The sequence below is a fragment of the Protopterus annectens genome, chromosome 9.part0 (genome assembly GCF_019279795.1).
Source record: "Protopterus annectens isolate FY-2018-M chromosome 9.part0, PAN1.0, whole genome shotgun sequence".
Taxonomy (NCBI): Eukaryota; Metazoa; Chordata; order Ceratodontiformes; family Protopteridae; genus Protopterus; species Protopterus annectens.
This window is the reverse complement of record NC_056743.1, coordinates 1,057,621,733-1,057,648,651: the sequence shown is the minus strand read 5'-3', so window position 1 is coordinate 1,057,648,651 and position 26,919 is coordinate 1,057,621,733. Positions and strand designations below refer to the sequence as shown.

At 40.4% G+C, this 26,919-nt stretch overlaps 1 protein-coding gene across 1 annotated transcript in view; it reads left to right on the top strand.

Annotated features, from left to right (window-relative positions):
- The window catches only part of RAPGEF3 (Rap guanine nucleotide exchange factor 3), a 466,244-nt gene that overhangs the window by 351,605 nt on the left and 87,720 nt on the right, over positions 1 to 26,919 (top strand). Inside the window, exons 22-23 of the mRNA XM_044083866.1 lie at positions 4,715 to 4,765; positions 15,635 to 15,722. Coding sequence (XP_043939801.1) covers positions 4,715 to 4,765; positions 15,635 to 15,722 — 139 coding nt within the window. The remainder of the gene's footprint in view (positions 1 to 4,714; positions 4,766 to 15,634; positions 15,723 to 26,919) is intronic.

The following is a 26,919-nucleotide window of genomic DNA, read 5'->3' as shown; positions in this document are numbered from 1 at the left end:
AGATCGAGGGACGGTCATGCTGTTTGTCTTGTGGATGTGTAGCAGTTACAGCAGGACTGGATTTGTGAGTGCCTTGTAGGTTAGACATAGCTCACCCCCTTAATACTCAGTAGAAGACAGAGTAAAGGGATAGGGCTTTTAATCTGTCCGCATAGAACATGTCGTTAACACCCTGTATTTTCTTTGCGAGGATCCTCTGGGGTCACTCCAACTGTTGGAAGTGCCTATGGTACATTACACTTGATTATTGGTCTAAGGAGGGCTGAGTACAGTGGGATTATAACTTTCTTGGATCTGGAATGCCATACCTTTACTTATAAGGTGTGCCACATAGAATGATTTCCTCACCACTGTGGATACATAGCAACCAAAGTTCAGGCTACTATTGCTCACCTCTTAGTCTTCTCTTATTGGTGTGCTATTAATGTAATTTGCAGTCGTTCTCTGCTTCCCAAAGGGTCAGCAGGAAACTCATTCTAGCTAATAGATATGTACACATTGCTTGATAATACTATAGGTCATTACACATTAACATAAACATAAAAATGAAGAATAATATGTAAGATATGTAAAATTTTATATAACAGTAAAAGATAGTAGTAGTAATATATCATTCAACCTATATTGTTCAATTAGACAGAAGCACATGTAGTTTATAGGAAATGGTTAAATAAATCTCTCATAGTGTATATTTATAACACATTTTTCCTATTCTTATTTGTCTCTGCATCTCATTATTAAATATCTATAAATGCAAACATATTATTCAATTTCATATATAAAACACTATTTATGGTGAAGAAATTTTATGAAAGTTCTTTTGAAATATATATACATGTGATATATAATAATGTCCCCATCAACAAAAAGCAAATCGATACATAAGATAATAAATATAAATAAATATATTATTATTAATTAATATTAATAATATAATAAAAATGAAAACATTTATATAATATAAATAAATATGTGTAATAAATACAATAATCTAATATTTTAAAATTGATGACCTTACCACTATCAAAGACAATATCAATTTGTAGTGCCTAAGATATGAAACATGGATACATAACATCATATATATGTTTTTATCTCATGGCTAAAACAGGTTCAAGCTAAAATGCTATTTAATCCTTTGCTTCCCAAAGGGTACGATAATGCAATTTTTTCATGTTTAGTTTTAAGCCATGGCTCTGACCCCAATCATTTGTCTGATTTAGACCCTCCTGAAGGATATCTACATCATTAGGGGATTCAGTGATTGCCCCAGCTTGCAGTCATTTGCAAACTTTGTCATCCAGAGGTAATCCACATTAGCCTTTACTTCAGAGAAGTATATTTCAAACAGGAGTGTTTCCAGCACTCAGCCTTTTGGCCACAACTAGTAACTGGGATCTTGGTGCATCTGGATTCACTCACTTTAACCATGTGTACTGTCCATGAACCAATTGGAAAACTTTCTGATGATGTAGGGATTTGTGTCAGATGCCTTGACCAGGTCAACATATGCACTGTTTTACCCTCATCCCTAACCTTAGTGTCTTTTCCAAAAAATGTCACCATATTTAGTTGGCATGACCTGCCGTTGACAAAGCAGAACTGGGTTGCGTACTGCTTTTGGAGGTTTCCTATGTCATTATTTATCAGGTCCAAAATTATTCTTTCCATGGCTTTACATTGGGTCTATATTATATCCTCGAACGCTTAAAAAAGTGAACGCTGATTGATCGAGCTTATTTTCACGAAACTGCAAAATATTGAAGCAGCAGAAACTCAAATTTTTTCCTAGGGAAAGAATTTGGTTGTCCGTTTCTGTTGCTTCGATATTTTCAGTGTTATGGTGGAAAGTTACGGTCTGATTCAGGTAAGTGTGCGATTGTGTGGATGTGAGTGTTAGGGTGATTTAGGTGAGTTAGGGTTAGGGCTCAGGTTAGGTGTGTGTGCAATTGAGTGGACATGAGGGTTAGGGCGGATTTAAGTGAGTTAGGGTTAGGGAGCGGGTGAGGTGAGTGTGCGATAGTGACGGACCTTAGGGTTAGGGTTTGGGTTAAGGTAAGTGGGTAGTTAGTGGTGTGTGCATAGTTTAGTGTAGGGTTAGGTATCAGATTTTAGGTGTATGTGTGTGGATTTCTGTTTGTTTGGTATGCTTGTGTTGTGTGTATGTGTTTTGGATCAGCGATTTTTTTCCCCTGGGAAAAAAAATTGCTGATCTGACAGTTCGAGATTGTAAGCTTTTGCTTAAATTAGGTCGATCAATCAGTGTTCGCTTTTTTAAGCATTCAATGATATAATATAGACCCTTTACATTGAAGACTAGTCAAACTTATGACAGCAACATGTTCCTTATTGCTAATTGACACAGGGAGTGGTGGAAAGTATTTCTTAGGGGAGAACTGGGGGTGATAGGTTGGGGAAATTCGAGCTGAATTTATCAGCTAGCAGATTTACTATATCTTCTGGCTGAGTATAGGTGATGCCACCCACAACTAATTCTTCACATTGTTGGGTGTTGCCCTTAAGACTGTGGACACACGTGAAAAAGCCTTATGTTTATCCTTTTCTTTGGAGGTTATTTTTGCCTCAAAGTATGTTTTCAGAGTCTTGACTAGTTCTCTGATTCACGTATTTAGACTAATGAGGGACTTTTTGTTCTGTTATGCACATTATCTTACTTCTCAACAGGATTTTTCTTCCTTTTGTTGAACTACCTGTTAATACCAGAAGTCCACCAGGTTGGCTTGTTTTAGTGGTTTGACCTGGGCTTACTTTGGTCTGGTATTGCTGTTTCTGTGCAGTTGTTATATGACCATACAGGGCTTTTATGTGTGGCACTGCATAGGCTTCTGTGTTTTCTGGGTTTGGGAGAGCTTGGAAACTAGCTATGCCATCACTTAACCGGAGGTAGTTTGCCTTAGAAAAGTTTTTAAAGTTTGTGTTGTTAGGTGGGTGGGTCTTGTTTTACTTTTATTTCAAGGTAAACTGCTTTGTGATCTGATCCTAACAGTGAAGGCATCACAGGTCAGGGGGGTGCAGCACACACCCATATTTGTGAGTACCATATCTAGGATATTTGTACCCCTTGTGGAGGTGCAGACTAGCTTCTCCAAAGCATTTGAGTTTGCAAAATCAAGAAATCTTTGGGCCTGCATATTCACGGCCATGTATGCCTCTCAGTGAATGGAGGAGTAGTTATAACCAGCCATGAGAATGGTATTGGGCTGGATGGCGAATGATTCTAGTAAAGTCAGGTCTGACGAATGGGTTTCCTGGTTCATGGGGGGGGGACCTGTAGCTAGCGAGAAAATAATAATGGATTTTTTCCCAGGGTTAGATAGCCATGGAGTAGCTCAAGCATGTCATATTGTCTAACTAGGATTTTAGATGAGGAACAGATAGCCAAGGATAACATGGTTTAGGAAATTGTCTATATGCTCCTAGCTCCACCAAGATTCAGAAAGTGCAGTGCACTTCCTTTGTTGCTTTTGTCAGTGCATGTCCATACTTCGCCAAACCAGTAATATCCAGATACAGTGCGTGCACAATTTATGTCAGGCTTTGCATTTTCTTGATTCCCTATGTGAGTCACTAGGATACCTTTCCTTCACCCATGTGTGGCAGTTGTAACATAGCCAACATCTTCTGCCCAAGTTGCTTGAGCCAGCATCCACTGCTCCTCTCATCCATCCCTGACAGGTTCGTTCAGTGTCTGGGGCATACATTGAACACCAAGCATCTGGGCCATTTATAGCATGGAGTCTCCTTAATCTAAATGTATTCTCAGTTGTACACGCATGATACGGTGGTATAGAACATGGTGGGGCAGCAAGATATCATGTGCCTCACTGGGTACAGTATTGTGTCATGCACTTCAATGGGGGGTAGTCTGATGCCATGTGCCACAAGAGGAAAGTCTGATCAGCGTGGGGGGGGGGGTGAACTTAACAGATTAAGGAGAAAATGTTGAGTGCAGGGATTAGAAAATACTCTTCCCTGGAAAAAGTAGAGTGGTCTGTAAGACTAGAGAGTCCTTCTGAATGACCTGGAATTGGTGACTGGCTAAGAGAAGGGGCATAGGAGGGGCAAATGAAAGATACTAAGTATTCATGGCACACTAGAGTAGTTACTTGTCCTTTTCTGCCACTACAACTGTGCAACATGATATAACGCTAATAGCAGGATGTATGAAACAAGACATTTTCAGCAGGGAACTTTAATTTGTTTGCAAAAATGAACAGACTAAAAATCTGCAGGCACTTTCTATATTTCTAGGAGTTGAACAACAACCATATTTCTAAGCAAGGATTGGCAGAAGAAAAATTAGACTAAACTAAACATTTGGCTATGCATATTCAAAGATTTAATCCACATTCTGGCAGTGATTTCCATGAATTAAATTACAGTTATAGTCACTTTATTAAAGTGATAAAACATCTAAATATAGCCATGGGAATTTGCCTGATAATAGTTCAACCATAAGCCTGAAACATCCATTAAGATTTTGTGGAACACAGAACTGCTCATCATTCCGGAACTGTAAATCTGTTTCGTACCCCTCAGTTAAAGCAATGTCTCTTAACAAGTTTTTGATGTGTAGATGACAGTTGGGCTTTCTTTTCACTTGCTAGTTATACATTAATACAATAGTTTTCACTACTTCCCTGCCATTGTAGAAGCTTGTTGCTGAAATCTTTTCTTTATCTTGCTTAACTAGCGATTACCCAACAAGACCAAGAAACTGTACTCTACATTTGAAGCTCTTCTGGTAAGTGTTCCTGAGAAAGGTGAGCCTTTGTGAATGCATATTCTTACTCAAAATTTGCTCATATGTTTGATTCTGGTCATTAACCAACCAGTGTAGGAAGGGGTATCAGTATGTCCGGGTTATATGTTTTGCATAGCCTTCACATTCTGTACACAGCTAAACAAAGACTGTATAGTACACTTACTTGATCCAGGGAGGCATAAGTTTCCAGTTATTTATTTATTATTTACTTAACATTTGTTAACCGGGAAAGTCTGACTTGGAACGAAGCTAATTTTCAGCGGAGGCCCGGGGATAAACACTCCAGAAGCATGTCTTTGTAACATGGGAGAAAACCGGAGCACCCGGAGGAATCCCACACAAATGCAGGGAGGACATGCAGACTCCGCGCAGAAGGCACTCCAACCAAGAATCAAACCAGAGAACCTCTTGCTGTGAGGCAACAAAGCTATGGCACGTCCAGTATGGCTATGAGTTTCCCTCGCAGGTTCATTTGGAGTTATATCACTAGGCAAGCCATCAGAACCAGTCTTAAGGTTTCCAGTATACTGTTAGCAGTTTTGGAATGCAACAACAGATTCATACTGCCAACAACTGGCTCAAACTGTTCAGTGTTTGAAATTTTGTCAAGTGGCCCAAATGATACAGGCAGGTGGCTACAGTGAATTAAGAAGATGGAAGGATGAAAGTAATAAACCTGTGCTTAATTACTCACCTGAGGATGGTGGTGACCAGATTATTGAATTATGCATAGTCTATTATTTACTTTGACTGAGAGATTACAATAACGACACTTTTTTTTTTAAAGATTCTAGACTGATATTCTATGTGTATATATTTTCTCATTTGAACACATTTATTAAGTTACCGTATTACATGCAGGTTTTTTTCTAAGGATTTGCCGAGATTTCAGATTATTTTTTTTCATGATTGTCATTGTTCATATACCTTTCAACTTCATAGCTCAAACATTTGGGACAAAGCCAAAAATTTTAACCAACAGAACACCACAGGGACCTCAAACTCAATCCAAAAAAACCTTCCCACAGCTAGGTTGGATCCAAAAGCAGTTTAATGACACATAGAAATGAACACACACACACACACACACACACACACACACACACACACACACACACACACACACACACAGGTTAAGCACTTCTAAGGGACGTCTTCAGAACAATTCCTTGCTCATAACCTAGTCCTTTTAAAAGAAACCACTCCCCTTAATAACTGAATAATAACCATCAATAATTAAATATGGAAATTCCACTAAAATGTATACCTACAATTAAATACAAACATCGTACAACATCAAAAAAATTATACAATAAAAATTAATGTAATAAAACTGTGAATGCCATAAAAAACAACTCATACAATTATCCCAAGATTTGTTTCAATTTCAATATACATGCAATATTGATGTTTTCCTTGATAAGAGGGGGTTGGGTGGCATTTAATCTTAATTGCCACCTAAGCTCACAGATATCCAAATGTACATCAAGCACTCTCCCCTGAGCATCCTTTACTAACTGCTGCAAGACCAAAAATTTAAATATGTGGTCCTTATACTCATAAATGTGCCTACTTAATGCATTTGTCATTTTGCAGTTCCTAATATTCAAAAGTTGTTCATTGAATCTCTCTCTAAACCATCTGCAAGTCTTCCCACATAAAATGCGAGGCATGACTGGCACTTAGCCAAATAAACCACGTTTTTACTGCTACAGTTATAATGCCCTGTTAAATGAATATCAGTGCCATTCAACCTGAAATAATCCTTTGTCTCAAGTATATTCCTACAACAGGTTCCCATACCACATTTAAAATTCCCACAAATTCTAGAGTGTGTTGTCCCATCCTGGTATCCCTTAGATTCAAGTAAATTCTTAAAAGATCTGTCTTTTCTATAAACTATCACAGGTGCCAAACCCACCTTATGATCAATGTGGTGGTCATATAACAGAATTTCCAAATTCCGCCTAAGGATTTCAACAACTGCCTCAGCATCTAAATTAAATGTTGTAATAAAACTAAATTTTCTATTGGGCTGGTCGGATTTATCGTTCTGTGGAACCTCCAACCCCAAATTGTTTTCATCTAACCCACCCAAAATAGGCTTATAAATTCCATTTGTCCGCTCCCTAATCACCTCTTTGGCCACCTTATGCACCAACCATGTGGGATATCCCCTCTTTAGAAACATTTGAGAAGTAAAATCCACCTCTACTTTAAATTGATCCTCCTCACTCACCATTCAGGCAGCCCTCACCTAATTGCCCCTTGATGATAGACCTTTTCTGGAAATGGGGATGCCAACTATCATAATCTAAATATGAGTTGGAAAAGGTGGGTTTACAATAAATTTCTGATGTCAATTTTCTATTCTCTTTATCAACCTTTAGACAAATGTCCAAATAGGTGATACTTTCCCTACTGAAGGTAGGCAATTAAAGAATGGTCTGATGTTAGTGCCAATGTCCCAAATAGTGGTGTTCTGCATAATATTGAGCAAAGACCTTTAATGACTGTTGCTGTGTCTGAATCTTTTCTGAAGAAATATGTGGGATTGATCAACAATGTGATTCCTCCATTGCAGCCATTAGCAATGAACAAAATGAACTGGACATTTTAATTGCTTTATTAAATGAGAAGTGTTTGCTACCCCAGGTTATTACAAATGTTGCTGTTGATTTTAGAATACATAATTATTCCAGTAAGATTTTAACCTCAGAACATGCTAATTTGTTATCCAAGGGCTTGACCTTTGTTCCCAGCAGGAGGGGTAATGTGGCACAAATGCTTATAAATTTAAAATTATTTGTACAGAAACTCAATTGCAAAATATGATTTAATGATGTGGTTAATTGTGACAGGGGGTTGTCTTTAAGAAAGCCAAGCACCTTTAACCCTCCAAGCAATAATTATACTGGTATTTATGAAAAGGTGTGTGAGGCTGACATCAGAAAGCAGTTGGGGCAGGTAAAAGAAGTGCCCAAGAATAACTTGAACAGGGAGGAATACAATTTCCTTATGAAAATTGTGAAAGATAGAAACATTTGTGTCATGAAGCCAACAAGGGCAGTGGACTAGTGATAATGGATTTAAGTGATTATTCTAATGCTATAAATGCATTATTAATGGAAGGAACTTATGATGAAAGCTCCCTTAATGAAGTTAACATTATGAACAGGACAATTGACCTAACATTGGAGGACATGGTATTAGAGGGTCAGTTAAATGAGGACCAATATAGATATATTAGGAATGACTATCCCATGGTTTATAACATTTTTGCTATCCCTAAAATTCACAAAGGGTTGAGCAACACCAAGTTCAGGCCCATAGTGGATGGTAAGCAGGTGAAAACCTGTTTTATAAGTAGATTTTTAGATTTTCAACTGTAAAAGGGCTTGGGAATCATTCCAATATATTTGTAAGGATTCATGACACTTTTTGGAAAAACAGTGCAGTAGTCAATAATGGTATTGTTTTGGTCACCATTGATGTTTGTAATTTATTCTCAGTAATGCCACATGAGACTCACCTTAGTTGGCTAGAGGACCAGTTAGTAAAAACAGGAATGTATGATCAAGATATGATTAATTAACTGGTAGTACTAATGGAACTTGTATTAAAAAATAATTGTGTGTATTTTGAGGGCCAGTACTACAAACAGGCCACCTATTTAGCTATGGGGGCGGCTTGTACCCCTATGTTTACAAACTATGTCATGTCCCATTGGAAGCATGAATATGTCTTCAAAAGTGACTTCCATTTGTGGATTTCTTGTTATACTCGATTTTTCGATGACATATTCCTTATATGGGATCGCAATGAGGAGTTATTATTCAATTTCCTTGACTATATTAATGGTAGAGTTGATTTTTTAAAATTTACCTTTACCTACAGTAGGGAAAGTATCACCTATTTGTACATTTGTCTAAAGGTTGATAAAGAGAATGGGAAATTGACATCAGAAATTTATCGTAAACCCCTATATAGCCAAACTGGAGGCTGAGCTCTCTCAACTCAGGACTGGCAAGACCAGACAGGAGGAGAAGGAAACCACGCATACCACAAACCCAATTTCACATAGAACTATCACAACTGCAAAACAAACACATAAACACACAAAGACATACTCGGAGGCACTGATCAAAAATCTACCAAAACTACAGAGGCCTCCAAAGCAGACACCCAAGCAACTGCCACCTCAAGACATAAGACATGCAACACATAGTTCTCAAAGTCATTGTGCTAAACAGTCACAGCCCTTAAGGCCAAACACAATGCCAGACACACTTGTTATAGGTGACTCCATAGTCAGACACACTGACATCCCACTCACCAGACTGAACAAGGAAAAGATCACAGTAAGCTGCCTGTCAGGCGCTAGAATCTGCCACATAACACAAGCACTCGGGTCACTCCACAGCAAGTACAAGTATGACTCAGTCATTGTCCATGCTGGTGTGAACGACCTGAGATGTACCTCCCTGGACTACATGAAAAGAGAAATAGAGGAGCTCTCAGATTATGTAGCCCAGGCCAGTATGACCCTGACCCTGAGCAGTATCCTACCCTCACCAAGAATGATGCCACAATACAGAGACAAAATGATCAGCTTTAATAATTGGCTTAATTACTGGTGTCATTCTAAGGGGATCCAATGTCTGTCTGCCTGGGATGACATGCTTGACAAGCCACGCTGCTTCAAGGGATGGCTTGCACCTGTCACCCTGGGTTTCCGGATATTGGCAAAGGCTCTTGCCACCCCATAGTGCCTTTTAGGCAAGGCTCAAATGATAAACCTACCGCCCTAGAAAACAAAAATGGAGAAAAACTAAGGGTAATACTGCTCAATGCCAGAAGTCTAAACCTCAAGATGCACGCCCTCGAAGCCCTCCTCAGTATGGAGAACATCGATGTCTGTGCTGTGACTGAAACCTGGTTCAAGGCTCCTGAGAGCACCCCAGCACTATCAGGTTATACCTCATATCATGCATTCTGGCCCCAAAATCCGGACCGAACCACAAAAGGAGGAGTATCCATATTCATAAAGGATACCCACACCTCCAGGTTAGTGGCAACGCATCAAGCATCGGAGACCATCCAGGTGCAATTAACCATAGGTAAAACTTCCCTACAGTTTGTAGCATGCTACAGACCACCTTCTCAAACTCAGGAAACCCACACAGCCTTCCTGAAGACACTGGAGAGTATGAATGTCTCTCCAAACACCATCATATTGGGTGACTTCAACTACCCAAACATAGACTGGGAACATTACTCAAGCCCCAACACCCTAGCCCAAAGGTTCCTGAAGTTCATAAACTCAAATGCTATGGAACAACTAGTCACCATTCCCACAAGAGGAGAAAATATACTAGACCTGATCATCACAAACATGGGGACAAAATGCTCCACACCGGAAGTATATCCCTCATTGGTGAGATCAGACCATAAATTAATCTCATTGGAGATCCACATCCCGCCCCCACCCCCAGCAAAAAAGACCACAGTGAAGAACTTCTCAAAAGAAAACTTCACACTTCTTAAGACTGGAGTGGTATCCTTCAAGGCCTCCGAGCCAGTGGAAACCACAACCCACGCTGCTGAAACCCTTACAAATGCCTTCTACGAGCACCTCCAGGAATGTATGGATCACGCAGTCCCTAATAAAATTAAGACCCTTTCCACCAAAGGCAGGCGCCCGGTCTGGTGGACCCCAGCCATAAACAAACTCTACAACAAGAGGCGAAAGCTACTACATGACAGAGCAAAATCCCTAAAAGGGAAGGCATCTCTGATCAATACTAGCAAAAAACTACGATCACTCATAAAATCATCCAAGGCCAACTTTGAGAGAAAAATCGCTAATGACACAAAAGACAATCATAAGGCCTTCTTTAGCTATGTTAGAAACCTGGGTGAAAACTTCCAGATATGCTCAGAATTAGTCCAAAATGATAAAAAAATCACTGAACCCACAGACATTGCCAACATACTGGCAGACAGGTTCAGTGCAAATTTCTCCCCTCCCTCCCCCCCAAAAGGAGAAATATCTATCCCACCAGAGTCTAGCCATCCAAACATCTCAGATGCCAAGGTGAGAGCTGCTCTCTCTAAAGCAAAAAACACAGCATCAATGGGACCGGACGGTGTCCCCGGCTGTGTGCTACACAAACCCAATGAGGAACTAAACCCACACATAAGGCTGCTGTTTAATCTTAGCCTTACTACAGGATACGTACCCAAAGAATGGCGTACGGCAACTGTGGTCCCACTCCACAAAGGCGGTGCTTCTATGGACCCTGGAAATTACTGCCCCATAAGCTTGATGAGCCTTGTCTGCAAAGCTATGGAGAGGATCATAATGGAACTCATAAATAAAGACATTGGGGACCTACAGACACTGGCTCCTACCCAATTTGGCTTTGTCAAGGGCAGATCCTGCCTCTTGAACTTGGTCGACTTTTTCGAAACAGTCACTAAGGTCATTGATGAGGGTAAGGCAGTTCACACAGCCTACCTTGACCTAGCAAAGCGTTGACACAATACCCCACTCGGGCATTATAGAAAAGCTCACCAGCTTAGATGTAAGCCCATATGTCACAAGATGGGTTGCAAACTGGCTCAAGGACAGAACACACAGGGTTAGAGTTGCTGGTTCCATGTCAGACTCTAAGCCGGTCACGAGCGGTGTCCCACAGGGCTCAGTCCTGGGCCCCCTCTTGTTCGGCATTTATTTTTCTGAAGTGCAGGCAAACATAGGGGATTGTGGCTGACAAAATTTGCAGATGACTGCAAACTGGGCACCATAATTGACACTTCATCAGACACAGACATCCTCCAGAGAGGTCTCATAGAAATGGATAACTGGTGCCAGAGCCATGGCCTTAAGCTAAATGCCAAAAATGTATAGTCATACCCTTTGGGAAAAACAAGGTAACCCCTAATTACCACATAGGTGGTAATCCATTAAACACGGAAGAAGTTATCAGGGACCTGGGGACCCAAGTTGACAGTAACCTCTCTTTTGACACTCACATTGCCAAAGTGGTTAGGAAGACCTTCTACATTGCCCACCTGATCATGAAGGGATTCACATCCAGATCAGGAGAGGTCATTGTACCCCTGTAGTCTTTACTTATCAGACCAATGATTGAGTACAACGCCCCATTCGGAATGTACCTTACCCGACACCTGCAGCAGTTGGAAAGACCCCAAAAGTTCCTCACCAAAAGGATAAAGGGGCTCAAACATATGTCATACGATGCCCGACTGAAGAAACTCCAGCTCTATTCAGATGCATACCGTCTGCTCAGAGGTGATCTGTGCCTGACATACAAGGCCATGTCCAACCTGGAATTAATGGACATGCTCCACCTCAAAAAATCCAAATCCACCAGAGCCACGAGAGCAAGAGACTTAAACCTCAACACGGATGTAAATAGGACGTGCTGGAGGGACAGATTCATCACCCAGAGACTCCCTACACTATGGAACAGAATCCCAGTCCATGTGAGGCAGAGCCCCTCACTGACTCTGTTCAAGAGAAATCTTGACGAGTGGATGGGAGATCGTAGGTTTACCCCGGGAATCATCTCTGTGTCACTGCTGGACAGAGGCACAGCAAACTAATGGGTATAGTATTCTCATCCTAAGGGGTGGTGAAAGCCACACACATTCTGGCTAGGCTTATAAATGCCCTAGGGCAGATAGCCTAGTATGAACCTATGAACCTATGAACCACCTTTTCCAACTCATATTTAGATTATGATAGTTGGCATCCCCATTTCCAGAAAAAGTCTATCATCAAGGGGCAATTAGGTGAGGGCTGCCCGAATGGTGAGTGAGGAGGATCAATTTAAAGTAGAGGTGGATTTTATTTCTCAAATGTTTCTGAAGAGAGGATATCCCCCATGGTTGGTGCATAAAGTGGCCAAAGAGGTGATTAGGAAGTGGGCAGATGGAATTTATAAGCCTTCTTTGGGAAGGTTAGATGAAAACAATTTGCAGTTGGAGGTTCCTCAGAATGATGAATCTGACCAGCCCAATAGGAAGCTTAGTTTTATTACAACATTTAATTTAGATGCTGAGGTGGTTGCTGAAATTCTTAGGCAGAATTGGGAAATTCTGTTATATGACCACCACATTGGTCATAAGGTGGGTTTGGCCCCATGATAGTTTACAGAAAAGACAGATCTTTTAAGAATTTACTTGAATCTAAGGGATACCAGGATGGGATAACACACACTAGAATTTGTGGGAATTTTAAATGTGGCATGGGAACCTGTTGTAGGAATATAATCGAGACAAAAGATTATTTCAGGTTGAATGGCATAGATATTCATTTAACAGGGCATTATAATTGTAGCAGTAAAAATGTGGTTTATTGGCTGCCAGTCATGCCTCGCATTTTATGTGGGGAAGACTTGCAGATGGTTTAGAGAGAGATTCAATGAACATCTTTTGGATATTAGGAACTGCAAAATGACAAATGCATTAAGTAGGCACATTTACGAGTATAAGGACCACATATTTAAATTTTTGGTCTTGCAGCAGTTAGTAAAGGATGCTGAGGGGAGAGTACTTGATGTACATTTGGATATCTGTGAGCTTAGGTGGCGATTAAGATTAAATGTCACCCAACCCCCTGGTATCAAGGAAAGCATCAATATCGCCTGTGTACTGAAATTGAAACATATCGTGGGATAATGGTATGAGTTGTTTTTTATGGCATTCACAGTTTTATTACATTCATTTTTATTGTACATATTTTTTTTGATGTATGATGTTTGTATTTAATTGTAGGTATATTTTTTGTGGAATTTCCATATTTAACTATTGATGGTTATTATTCAGTTATTAAAGGGGTGTAGTTTCTTTTAAAAGGACTGGATTATGAGCAAGGAATTTGTCTGAAGAAGTCCCTTCAGTAGGGAAGAAAGCACTTATGTTGTTGTCTTTCAGCTTTTCCCGGTTAGGGCCGCCACAGCGGAACTCTGGTCCGCTAATGATTGGCAGTAGATTTTGACGAACGCCGAGGTGCCAGCTCGACGTTCAACCTTCAATGAAGGCATGCCCATTTATGCATGTCTTTCGAATGCCCACCAAACCGCGGGGAGGACATGCAGACTCTACACAGAAGGCACTTCCCGCACTCCAGCCGAGAATCGAATGGGAGAACCTCTTGCTGTGAGGCAACAATGCTACCGCTGCACCAGCGCGACATCGCTTATCCTGTGTGTTTATTCATCTGTATGTGTCATTAAATTGCTTTTGGATCCGACCTAGCTGTGGAAGTTTTTTTTCGACAAAGCCAAAAATAATGACGGTCAAAGACCCAAAATTAGGGACAAATTTTAAATATTGCCTTAGAAAATTGCTATTATAATAAGTTTTGCCTTAACATGCATAAAGATATGAAGTGTGAAACAGAAGGCTCAGTCATTATTTATTGACTTTATTCCTCAATGATTTTCCAGAAAACCATAAGTTTTATAAGGAAGAGACCTGTAATATGAGGCAAAAATCTAGACATTCTGTAAAATTCTGGGCAGTTGAGAGGTAATATGAAGCACTATAGTTTGTTACTAGAAGGAACATGGAACATCTCCTTAAAGATGACTGTTGTTCATTACCGTTTCTCTCTCTCTCTCCCTCTCTCTCACACGCACACACACACACACACACACACACACACACACACTGCATACCTCTCAACTGTACAGATTTTTGCGGAATGTCTAGATTTTTGCCTCATATTTAGTTCATTTTTTATAAAAGAGTGGTTTTCTGGCAAATTAGTGACAAATCATTAAAGATTTGTGTTGAAAAAATAATGAGAGACATTTGACTTTCAGACTTCATATCCTTCAGAAAATTCATGCTAATGCAAAATCTGTTATTCTATCAACTTTCTAAGTTTGTAAGAACAATATTTAAAAATTGTCCCTATTTTTGGTCCTTTGTCCCACTTTTATTTATGGCTTTATCCTGATTTCTTGCTCTAAGAGGTTGAGAGGTATGACTGCAACTAGTTCTTAGAACAGTGTTATTTAACTGTGCCACATGAAAAACAACAGCTGAGCTTTTAGAATGAACATTTCATTGCTTTCATTTCAGCTTGACACGTTTGTCCTCATTCATGTGTGCAGTTTCTGACAAAATGTTCCTGACTCAGACATCCACTCTGAATACTTCTGACCTGTTTCCCATCAAAGAGTACCTTTGGCTATCCATGTTCCAGGCTTTAACTGCTTAAATGTCATTGTCCAATTATCATCTGTGTCATTTACTCTTATGGGGATTTCCAAGGTTCCTAATTTCACTTCTGTACTTGAAAAGAACTTTGTGATATTTTATAGAAGTATAATCCCTCAAGAAAGAGTCATTTTAGAAACAGCCACTTGGTGGCAGGATACAATGCAAAGAATCACAAATTTAGTCTGCACTGATCAGCACAGCTCAGAAGGATGAAAAAATTCAACCAGTCTGATCAATTGGTGTCAGATAAATGTTTCAGACAATTAATAGTCCTTCTTTGTCTTTCTGCTCTGCTTTGCTGTCCCTAAATCTTAAACAAGGCTTTACTTGCTGATGTCTTGAGATTACTCTTGTGAAGATGAAATTAAAAATTGTACTGTACTGTAAACCATTGTCTTTTTTTTCTCATCTTTGCTTAAAATGCTGATTCTAGTTCAGTTCTGCACACTTTGTTTGAAAGAGACACAGAGGGACAGACAGCTCAGAATAAATTTAATTCCCAAAAGAGCTAATGCATGAATGAACTACCAGTGAAAAGGAGTGTCTGGCAATGAAAAAAAAAAAACTAATATTTTTTTCCTCTTGCAGGATCCTTCCAGGAACCACAGGGCATATCGGCTGACAGTAGCGAAGATGAGTCCACCCATAATCCCTTTACTGCCTCTTCTTCTCAAAGGTACTGTAAGTAAGAAAGGGCCAAACTGGAACTGAACAATTAGGACAGAGTTTCATTTTTATCACATTTAGTAATTTATTTAATAGTTGTTTACCGGAAAAGTCCGACTTGGAACAACACCAATTTTCAGTGGAGGCCCAGAGAGAAACACTCCAGACGCATGTCTTTGTAATGTGGGAGGAAACTGGAGCACCCAGAGGAAACCCACATGGATGCAGGGTAGACATGAAGACTCTGCACAGAAGGCACCCCAGCTGAGATTTGAACCGGAGAACGTCTTGCTCTGAGGCGACAACGCAATCGCTGTACCACTTCGCCATCCGATATGGATAGAAATGTTACTTGTGGTGGTACTAGTGCTCATACGGTCCTTTATTTCAGAAGTAATGATAGCTCATTTCTACAATTTTAGCTGCCATTGTAGGTTTCCCATCATTTACCCTACAAAACTAATCATCCATAGCAGTCCTCATCAATTCAAGAATTGCTTGACTAAAGGCTTTTCAGATAGTCCACCAAAAGTAATTTCAAGAATAGCAGGTAGAGCAGAGAATGAAAGCTATGAGATGTTGTTGAGCTGTGTCATGTGGGACTGGGTTTGACTCCCTCAGCCTCCACTTGTCTGCTATTTCACCTTGAGTAAGTCAGTTAACCAGACAGTGTTCTTGGGCAGTTGGAAAATTGGGGTAGGCTCCACAGTGGTCTCCTGGCTGGACAGCATGTCTTGTAAATGTCTATGAACCTAATATTATTTTATACTAAATGAAATGGTAAATCTTAATAGTTTGTTAGCTTTATATACACCAGAAGACTATTGAAGATAAAATGATCTGATAGAACACTGGCTGCCACACAACATTATAGTGGCTAACAATTCGAAAAGGGAATTAAAGTTCAAATTACCCAAACAAAATGTTAATACAATGAGATATGATGACATTTTCTTACTGTGTGGTAAGAAACGTACAAAAGTACAGAATATCTGCTGGAGTTTAGCACAAATATTATTGTTATTTCTGCTTACTTTATATATGTTTCATCATGTATTTGGCCATCCATATCTTGCCTTTTTTACTTGCCATTATTTTAATAAAAAGTGCTTGCATTAATGAATTATTTCTCTAAGGATAAATAACTAAAAAAGTATGATTTCTAGACATAACATGTAGGAAGTGAGCCTAATACCTGTCTCCTATCATGCCTACCAGGTGTTGGAAATGTTAGCAGGTATAATGTAAGATGCAGGGAATCTGGGAATGGTTTTATGCACTTGAGAGGCTAGAGGAGATACTTAGATCAGTGAAAGGATGACTTAGGAAGAGAGTGAGGCATGGAGGAAAATGCTACAGTAGTTAAATAATGAAATAAGTCAGCTTAGAGAGAGAGAGAGAGAGTATAGCTATGCCTTGGAGAGTGTTTACATATATTTATTTGGTGATAACTATTGCCAGCCTGAAAGCCTTGCTGTTTGTTCAACATTACCATTTGTATTAATATTAATTTCATTCAGTATAATTGGGTACCCTTGTAAGAGCCTTAACGTAGCTGGCAAAGGTTCTGATGGCAGTAATAACTACCTTATAGTCTGGGGCAGAAGGGTACACAGCAGCTGAATCTGTGCAAGCCTTAAGTGTCATGTGTGTATGTGTGTTTGTGTGTGTGTGTGCGCGCGCGCGCACACTTGAATATCAAATCTCAAACAAATGTGTGCGTCAGCTGCTTGGAGCAGGGACACAAAGCGCTGGTTTCACAGAGAGGGTGTAGAAGGACTTAGCTTGGATCCCCAGCCAAGGACTCAACTCTAAGCTGTGCCATTGGGGAGTCTTATTGGGGGTCTGGACAGCTATATAGAAGAATACAACCCCTGACTGATTGTGTTCCCTGGGTGCTCTTAAGTGAAATTGTGCTTGATGCAGAGAGATCTGCATCTGGAAATACTGAGCGTATCCATTTGTATTATTTATTTTTATTTATTTTATTTATTTATTTATTTTACATTTGTTTACCGGGCTAGTCCAACTGGATATATGTCCATTTTCAGTGGAGGCCCGGGGAGAAAAGCTCCACTACATACTACTAAACAATGTCAAGATATACATCAATATACAATAATAGGAAAACAAAAAAACATATGCAATAAATCTTGAAACAGGTTGTATAAACTTTTGAGTAGAATCTAAATCTAGGATGGTAAAAAAAGAAAAGATGAAGAAAATTAAATACTCTGTTAGAGTATGTAGAAGAGAAGAAAGAGAAAGGTTGTTAAGGAATCAGATAAAGATGGAAAAAAAGAGAGCTAACCAGGGTTATGACAAGAACAGAGCCAATGGTTATTTAGGAAGAATTTTAGTTTAGTTTGAAATAGGGAGAGTGAAGTTAGGGATGTAAGGTCTTGTGGTAACTTGTTCCATATTTTGCCAACTGAGTTGGAAAATGTGGAGTCACCTGCTGAATTTTTGGATCGGGATGTTTGGACCAGTATTTGTTGGTGGAGCGTAGGTACCTCTGATTGTTATAGGGCGTTATGAGGGTGGAGAGTATTGGGGTGTTGTCAGGGTGATGTAGGGCATTATGGGCAATAGTGAGTTGATAGTATTGTATGAGGTGTGGTAGTTCCAGCCACCCAAGCTTCTTGAGATTTAAACAATGATGAGTTCTATATGGAGAGGCAGTTGCAAATTTGGCAATATTATTATATGATGTAGTAAGTTTGCTAAGATTATGTTTAGAAAGATTTGTGTATATGGAGGAAGCATATAAAAGGGTTGAGATTAAGTGGGTTCTAGCTATTGTAATTTTGGCTTCAGGGGTAAGAAAAGATTTGATTCTGTAGAGAGAGCCTAGTTTTCTGTTGGTCGATTTTATTGTAAGATTAATATGATTGTCAAATTTTAATTGATTGTCAGTAGTAATACCCAAGAGTTTTGTTGTTTGGTCAGGAGAGATAATGGTCCCATTATCAGATATTAGCGTGAAATGGATAGAGGAAGACAAGTGGGTAGGTGAGAAGAGCAAGAGTTTGGTTTTCTTAGGGTTAAGGAGAAGACAATGATTAGAGAACCATTGCTCTATAGTTGAGAAGGTGTTTTGTGTGAGAGAGTGAAGTTCTGACTGTGTTGAGGCTGAGCAAATGATGGTAGTGTCATCTGCATATTGAATGCAAGTTGTTTGTGGAGTAGCTAGATGAAGTTCATTAATGAAAATGGAAAACAAAAGATGACCTAAATTAGAGCCCTGAGGGACTCCTATAGTGGTGGGGAGAAGATCAGAGAGTTGGTTGCCCCATAGAACTGCTTGTTTGCGGTTGTCTAGGTAAGATGTGAACCAGCATAAGGCAGGATTAGCTAGAGAGAAAGATTTTAAACGATGGAGAAGAAGCTGGTGATTGACCATGTCAAAGGCTTTGGACAGGTCTACGAAGAATGCCGATGAAGGAGTATTATTGTTGCGGTTTTTGTTAATTGAGTTGATGAAGGATAGTAAGGCTGTGCTAGTACTATGGTATGGTCGAAACCTATGTTGGCAATTAGCCAGGAGTTTATGGTCTAGTAGGTGATTTAGTAACTGTTTGTGGATACACTTCTCCATAATTTTTGCAAGCGGAGATAGTAATGCTATAGGGCGGTAGTTAGAATACTCAGTAGAGTCACCTCCTTTAAAAAGAGGGATAATATAAGAGATTTTCCAGACTGATGGAATTGTACTTTCTTTTATTGTCCTGTTAATAAGTATAGAGATGGGGTATGCTAAGGCTTTTGCACCTAGTTGGAGGTATTCTGCTGGTAATCGGTCAGCAGAGGGGGTTGTAGGTTTTAGTTTATGAAGTAAGGACAATATTTGAGAAGTGGGTATGGGTTTAAGGTGAAATGGGGGGGAATAGAGCTAGGTGTAAATAGTTTGGAGGTATCTGGGTTTTGTTGATTAGCTAGGTTTAGTATGGCTGAAGTGAAGAAAGTGTTAAAGGCATTAGCTGTTTATTCTAGTTGGGGAGTTGATTATTTGAGAGAAGCCATGCAGGTTAATAAGGGTGGATGGATTAGTCTGTTTACATAAGTTCCAGTCAATGTTAAAATCCCCTAAGAGTATTGTTTCTTGAGGGTGATTTAGTGAGAGCCAGTTTAGTAGGTCTTCTAATATGGTTGGATTTTTTCCTGGGGGAAGATAGGTACAGATAATATTTAATGTTTTTTGTGGGTTGAGTTGCAGTTTTGTAATAATTATTTCAATACTAGCGTCAGATGAAAGGTTATGATTTGTTCTACTAATCTGCAGTCCTGTTCTATAGAGAATAGCAACCCCACCACCTTTTTTGTTTAAGTGGTCTTGTCTTAGGATGTTGTAGCCTGGGGGAATAATGTCATTGTCTTTTATTGTAGGTTTGAGCCATGTTTCTGTTAGACAGAGAATATCGAACTGTTGAACTTCTAGAAGGGCATGAATTTGTGCTATTTTATTACAAATGCTTCGTATGTTTAGTTGAGCAATTGATAGCGATTTGGGGGGTTTAGTAGATAGTGTACCATTTGTTATGAATGGGTGGCATTTAGTGGGAATTGGGGAGGGGTTTGGACCAGGGTTGGGGTGAATATCTCCATCTATTAATGAGCAAGATATTATAGGGTTGAAGAGTTGAGGGGGTTTGCAGCAGTAGTTAGGAAGTTTTTTAAGGTTGTAGATAAAGTATTTTATGTGAGAAAGGTGGTGGTATTTAGGTTGAAGATAGGAGGTTTTGTGGATGGTATTGAGATAGTTTATAGATAGGTGGAGATGTTTGGGTATGTCTGGTTGGGATTATAAGAGTAAAGGGTAGGGGTAGTTCATAGAAGGTTAAGAGATAGGTAGAGGTGAGAGTAGTTAGGAAAGTTAGTAAAAGGAAATGTTGAGTATAATTAGGCATGTTAAGAGGGCCTGTGCAGGGATGTTAGTAATGTATTAAGGGAAGGTTGGTCAGGGAGTGGGAGAGGGAAAACTATATAGAAGGTGGTGTGGATGAAGTGTATGATATGATTGACTGTGATAAACGAGGGGTGTGTCTTTGAGGGAAATCAATTTGAAGATAGTAGAGGTTGGTTGGGTGGGTCTAGGATGTGATTGGCTGTGAAGTAAGAGGGGTGTGTCTTTGTGGGGGATAAATGTAGAGGTCCTAGGGGCGGGTGGAATTTGGGGGCAGGGAGGGGAGCGGAGTGAGCCCGAAGGGCGAACGGAGCGGAAAGACACAAATACTTTTGTGTGGTACAGGAAAATAGAAACAATCAGTAAAGTGTGGAAACAGCAGGTAGGTTTGTACTAGGTCTATGTGTATATGTAGTGTAACCTAGTAAAAAGTAGCCTAAGTGTATGTGTAGTAAAGAATAATTAAATTAAAGCTATGGTAATGTACAGATTTGGGTTATAGGAGTTAAACAGAGGGGTGATAGGCAGGTCCAGAAAGCAAGAGAAAGTACAGAGGGTAGACATAAAAGAAAAAGAATGATATGGGGGAGTTAGAAAAGGAGACAAAAGGGAGTAAACCAGATAGTAGAAAGGATGCCACCTAGTGGCCAAAGGGAGTTTTACCACATTTATTCAGGTGGGAAAGGGGTAATTGTGGTAGAAATACAGCAGAAAGATTACAGCTAAAAGAGATAGAAGTTACAAAAAAGGTGAGAAGAGACTAATGGAAGAAGGTCTAGGTTAGAATAGTGATGGGGACTGGTGATATTGGCTGCTGGCAGTCCTGGGCAGGTAGCTGGAGTAGGGTACACTGGTTAAAGTTTGTATTTAAACACTTATCAAAGACATACATCCACAGTTTGTTGGAAAGCTAAACCAAGTTTGGAGAGTAGTGTTTCACTAGCCAGAGGTTCAGGTCTTCCTGGAGGGCTGAGGCAGAGGTGTAGTTTTGTGGGGTCCACTTAGTAAAACTACTGTAATAGCAAGAGAAGAAAGAGGAAGATAGTAAGGCAAAAATGTAGTAAAATATTTGCTAGCAATTGTCAATTATAAACAGTATCAACTTAATCAAAAGAAAAAATACTAAACAGTAATATACCTAGAATCAAATTGCTGGTTAGAAAAACAGCTATTAGGTATTCACGGTGAGAGTGTGAATAAGCATTCACAATGAGAGTATTACAGCATCAGTATGAGCAAGCATAATTACAGTCATATATTACAAATGTGAGATTTAACTCAAATAAAGCAGGAAGGGGGCTGCGATTAAACGCCTATAATAGAATGGTAGCGCAGCTAAACCAGGCTATCAAACATATATGTAAAAAAGATACAGAATGCTTGCAGTGTATATTCAGTGAAAACAGTTTACCTGAATAACTTCAGCATCTAAAAAGGCGCCAACTGAGGGATAGCGCAATGCGTACAAGGTAAAGGTATGACTGGAACATGCCTTGTATAAGCTTAACGCGCCGATATCGGCAGGAATAAGTACGAACATAAGCAAAACCTAAACAGCTTAACTATGATGTACAGCACTTAAGGTACTAACCAAAGTATACAGATAGCTACTTATATAAGGTGTACATAGTCTATTATGCTAGCAAAGCTTTCAAACAGAAAATCCAGGGAACGCTAAGGCCAACAGAGTAGTTAATAGCGCAATAATTCCGCCCTTTGGTACGGGATGCGAGGTACACTATTAACACATCAGTGCATCATCAGCGAGATGCCAAGGCCAAAAGAGCAAATAATGGTATAATATGCCGTTTTTAGGTTGGGATAAAAAGCACGCTAAAAACACGTCCGTTCTACACCAGCAAGATGTAGTATAAAGAACGCAGAAGCAATGAGCAGTTACAAGTGGCTCAGTAACAAATTAGCGACGCTAACAGATGAGTTAGAATAATCAACATTTCCACAAATAAACAGATGCAAGTGGTTCAATACAAGGTTAGCAACGCTAATAAACAAGTTACAACACTATTTTCAGCATCAATAAGTAGTTGCAAGTGGTCTAGTAACAAGTTAGCAACGCTCAATAAGTAGTTGCAAGTGGTCCAGTAACAAATTAGCAATGCTAACAGACAAGTAAGAGTAGTAATATTTCTACATTCAAACTCGCAAACACGAGTGTATAAGCAGGTTCAAAAGCACATCATAATTACACAGCGACTATAATAATCATTAACTAAATCTAACAAAATGTATAGACAGTAATGAATCACTTAATGCAATAAGCTGTATAACATCTTACTTTGTGTTACAATCCAGCACCAGGCGCAGGTCGCACAACAGCCAAACTGCTCGGGGTAAGAAAAAAGATGGCGCCCAGAGAGATAGGGATATATTTATGGGGTAGGGTGGAGGGTTTTGAAGGAGGAGCACAGGTACAGGTCTTAGGCGGGAAATATTGGTAAAGGAGAGTATTTGAAAAACAGAGAGGGGGGTTGACTACAGAAGTGGGAGGGGTATAGTGTTGTAAGCAGAGGTAAGATAAGTGTGTGAGAGGAGGGAAAGGGGAAAAATAGGTGGGGTACAGCGTCTAATGGAAAAACAGACACAAATACTTTTGTGTGGTACAGAAAAAAAGAAACAATCAGTAAAATGTGGAAACAGCAGGTAGGTTTGTACTAGGTCTATGTGTATATGTAGTGTAACCTAGTAAAAAGTAGCCTAAGTGTATGTGTAGTAAAGAATAATTAAATTAAAGCTATGGTAATGCACAGATTTGGGTTATAGGAGTTAAACAGAGGGGTGATAGGCAGGTCCAGAAAGCAAGAGAAAGTACAGAGGGTAGACATAAAAGAAAAAGAACGATATGGGGGAGTTAGAAAAGGAGACAAAAGGGAGTAAACCAGATAGTAGAAAGGATGCCACCTAGTGGCCAAAGGGAGTTTTACCACATTTATTCAGGTGGGAAAGGGGTAATCGTGGTAGAAATACAGCAGAAAGATTACAGCTGAAAGAGATAGAAGTTACAAAAAAGGTGAGAGGAGACTAATGGAAGAGGGTCTAGGTTAGAATAGTGATGGGGACTGGTGATATTGGCTGCTGGCAGTCCTGGGCAGGTAGCTGGAGTAAGGTACACTGGTTAAAGTTTGTACTTAAACACTTATCAAAGACATACTTCCACAGTTTGTTGGAAAGCTAAACCAAGTTTGGAGAGTAGTGTTTCACCAGCCAGAGGTTCAGGTCTTCCTGGAGGGCTGAGGCAGAGGTGTAGTTTTGTGGGGTCCACTTAGTAAAACTGTTCCACAGTTTGTTGGAAAGCTAAACCAAGTTTGGAGAGTAGTGTTTCACTAGCCAGAGGTTCAGGTCTTCCTGGAGGGCTGAGGCAGAGGTGTAGTTTTGTGGGGTCCACTTAGTAAAACTATTCCACAGTTTGTTGGAAAGCTAAACCAAGTTTGGAGAGTAGTGTTTCACTAGCCAGAGGTTCAGGTCTTCCTGGAGGGCTGAGGCAGAGGTGTAGTTTTGTGGGGTCCACTTAGTAAAACTATTCCACAGTTTGTTGGAAAGCTAAACCAAGTTTGGAGAGTAGTGTTTCACTAGCCAGAGGTTCAGGTCTTCCTGGAGGGCTGAGGCAGAGGTGTAGTTTTGTGGGGTCCACTTAGTAAAACTATTCCACAGTTTGTTGGAAAGCTAAACCAAGTTTGGAGAGTAGTGTTTCACTAGCCAGAGGTTCAGGTCTTCCTGGAGGGCTGAGGCAGAGGTGTAGTTTTGTGGGTCCACTTAGTAAAACTATTCCACAGTTTGTTGGAAAGCTAAACCAAGTTTGGAGAGTAGTGTTTCACTAGCCAGAGGTTCAGGTCTTCCTGGAGGGCTGAGGCAGAGGTGTAGTTTTGTGGGGTCCACTTAGTAAAACTATTCCACAGTTTGTTGGAAAGCTAAACCAAGTTTGGAGAGTAGTGTTTCACTAGCCAGAGGTTCAGGTCTTCCTGGAGGGCTGAGGCAGAGGTGTAGTTTTGTGGGGTCCACTTAGTAAAACTATTCCACAGTTTGTTGGAAAGCTAAAGCAAGTTTGGAGAGTAGTGTTTCACTAGCCAGAGGTTCAGGTCTTCCTGGAGGGCTGAGGCAGAGGTGTAGTTTTGTGGTGTCCACTTAGTAAAACTATTCCACAGTTTGTTGGAAAGCTAAAGCAAGTTTGGAGAGTAGTGTTTCACTAGCCAGAGGTTCAGGTCTTCCTGGAGGGCTGAGGCAGAGGTGTAGTTTTGTGGGGTCCACTTAGTAAAACTATTCCACAGTTTGTTGGAAAGCTAAACCAAGTTTGAAGAGTAGTGTTTCACTAGCCAGAGGTTCAGTTCTTCCTGGAGGGGTGAGGCAGAGGTGTAGTTTTGTGGGGTCCACTTAGTAAAACTATTCCACAGTTTGTTGGAAAGCTAAACCAAGTTTGGAGAGTAGTGTTTCACTAGCCAGAGGTTCAGGTCTTCCTGGAGGGCTGAGGCAGAGGTGTAGTTTTGTGGGGTCCACTTAGTAAAACTAAGCTAAGCCAAGTTTGGAGAGTAGTGTTTCACTAGCCAGAGGTTCAGGTCTTCCTGGAGGGCTGTGGCAGAGGTGTAGTTTTGTGGGGTCCACTTAGTAAAACTATTCCACAGTTTGTTGGAAAGCTAAACCAAGTTTGGAGAGTAGTGTTTCACTAGCCAGAGTTTCAGGTCTTCCTGGAGGGCTGAGGCAGAGGTGTAGTTTTGTGGGGTCAACTTAGTAAAACTATTCCACAGTTTGTTGGGAAGCTAAACCAAGTTTGGAGAGTAGTGTTTCACTAGCCAGAGGTTCAGGTCTTCCTGGAGGGCTGAGGCAGAGGTGTAGTTTTGTGGGGTCCACTTAGTAAAACTATTCCACAGTTTGTTGGAAAGCTAAACCAAGTTTGGAGAGTAGTGTTTCACTAGCCAGAGGTTCAGGTCTTCCTGGAGGGCTGAGGCAGAGGTGTAGTTTTGTGGGGTCCACTTAGTAAAACTATTCCACAGTTTGTTGGAAAGCTAAACCAAGTTTGGAGAGTAGTGTTTCACTAGCCAGAGGTTCAGGTCTTCCTGGAACGCTGAGGCAGAGGTGTAGTTTTGTGGGGTCCACTTAGTAAAATTCCACAGTTTGTTGGAAAGCTAAACCAAGTTTGGAGAGTAGTGTTTCACTAGCCAGAGGTTCAGGTCTTCCTGGAGGGCTGAGGCAGAGGTGTAGTTTTGTGGGGTCCACTTAGTAAAACTATTCCACAGTTTGTTGGAAAGCTTAACCAAGTTTGGAGAGTAGTGTTTCACTAGCCAGCGGTTCAGGTCTTCCTGGAGGGCTGAGGCAGAGGTGTAGTTTTGTGGGGTCCACTTAGTAAAACTATTCCACAGTTTGTTGGAAAGCTAAACTAAGTTTGGAGAGTAGTGTTTCACTAGCCAGAGGTTCAGGTCTTCCTGGAGGGCTGAGGCAGAGGTGTAGTTTTGTGGGGTCCACTTAGTAAAACTATTCCACAGTTTGTTGGAAAGCTAAACCAAGTTTGGAGAGTAGTGTTTCACTAGCCAGAGGTTCAGGTCTTCCTGGAGGGCTGAGGCAGAGGTGTAGTTTTGTGGGGTCCACTTAGTAAAACTATTCCACAGTTTGTTGGAAAGCTAAACCAAGTTTGGAGAGTAGTGTTTCACTAGCCAGAGGTTCAGGTCTTCCTGGAGGGCTGAGGCAGAGGTGTAGTTTTGTGGGGTCCACTTAGTAAAACTATTCCACAGTTTGTTGGAAAGCTAAACCAAGTTTGGAGAGTAGTGTTTCACTAGCCAGAGGTTCAGGTCTTCCTGGAGGGCTGAGGCAGAGGTGTAGTTTTGTGGGGTCCACTTAGTAAAACTATTCCACAGTTTGTTGGAAAGCTAAACCAAGTTTGGAGAGTAGTGTTTCACTAGCCAGAGTTTCAGGTCTTCCTGGAACGCTGAGGCAGAGGTGTAGTTTTGTGGGGTCCACTTAGTAAAATTCCACAGTTTGTTGGAAAGCTAAACCAAGTTTGGAGAGTAGTGTTTCACTAGCCAGAGGTTCAGGTCTTCCTGGAGGGCTGAGGCAGAGGTGTAGTTTTGTGGGGTCCACTTAGTAAAACTATTCCACAGTTTGTTGGAAAGCTAAACCAAGTTTGGAGAGTAGTGTTTCACTAGCCAGAGGTTCAGGTCTTCCTGGAGGGCTGAGGCAGAGGTGTAGTTTTGTGGGGTCCACTTAGTAAAACTATTCCACAGTTTGTTGGAAAGCTAAACCAAGTTTGGAGAGTAGTGTTTCACTAGCCAGAGGTTCAGGTCTTCCTGGAGGGCTGAGG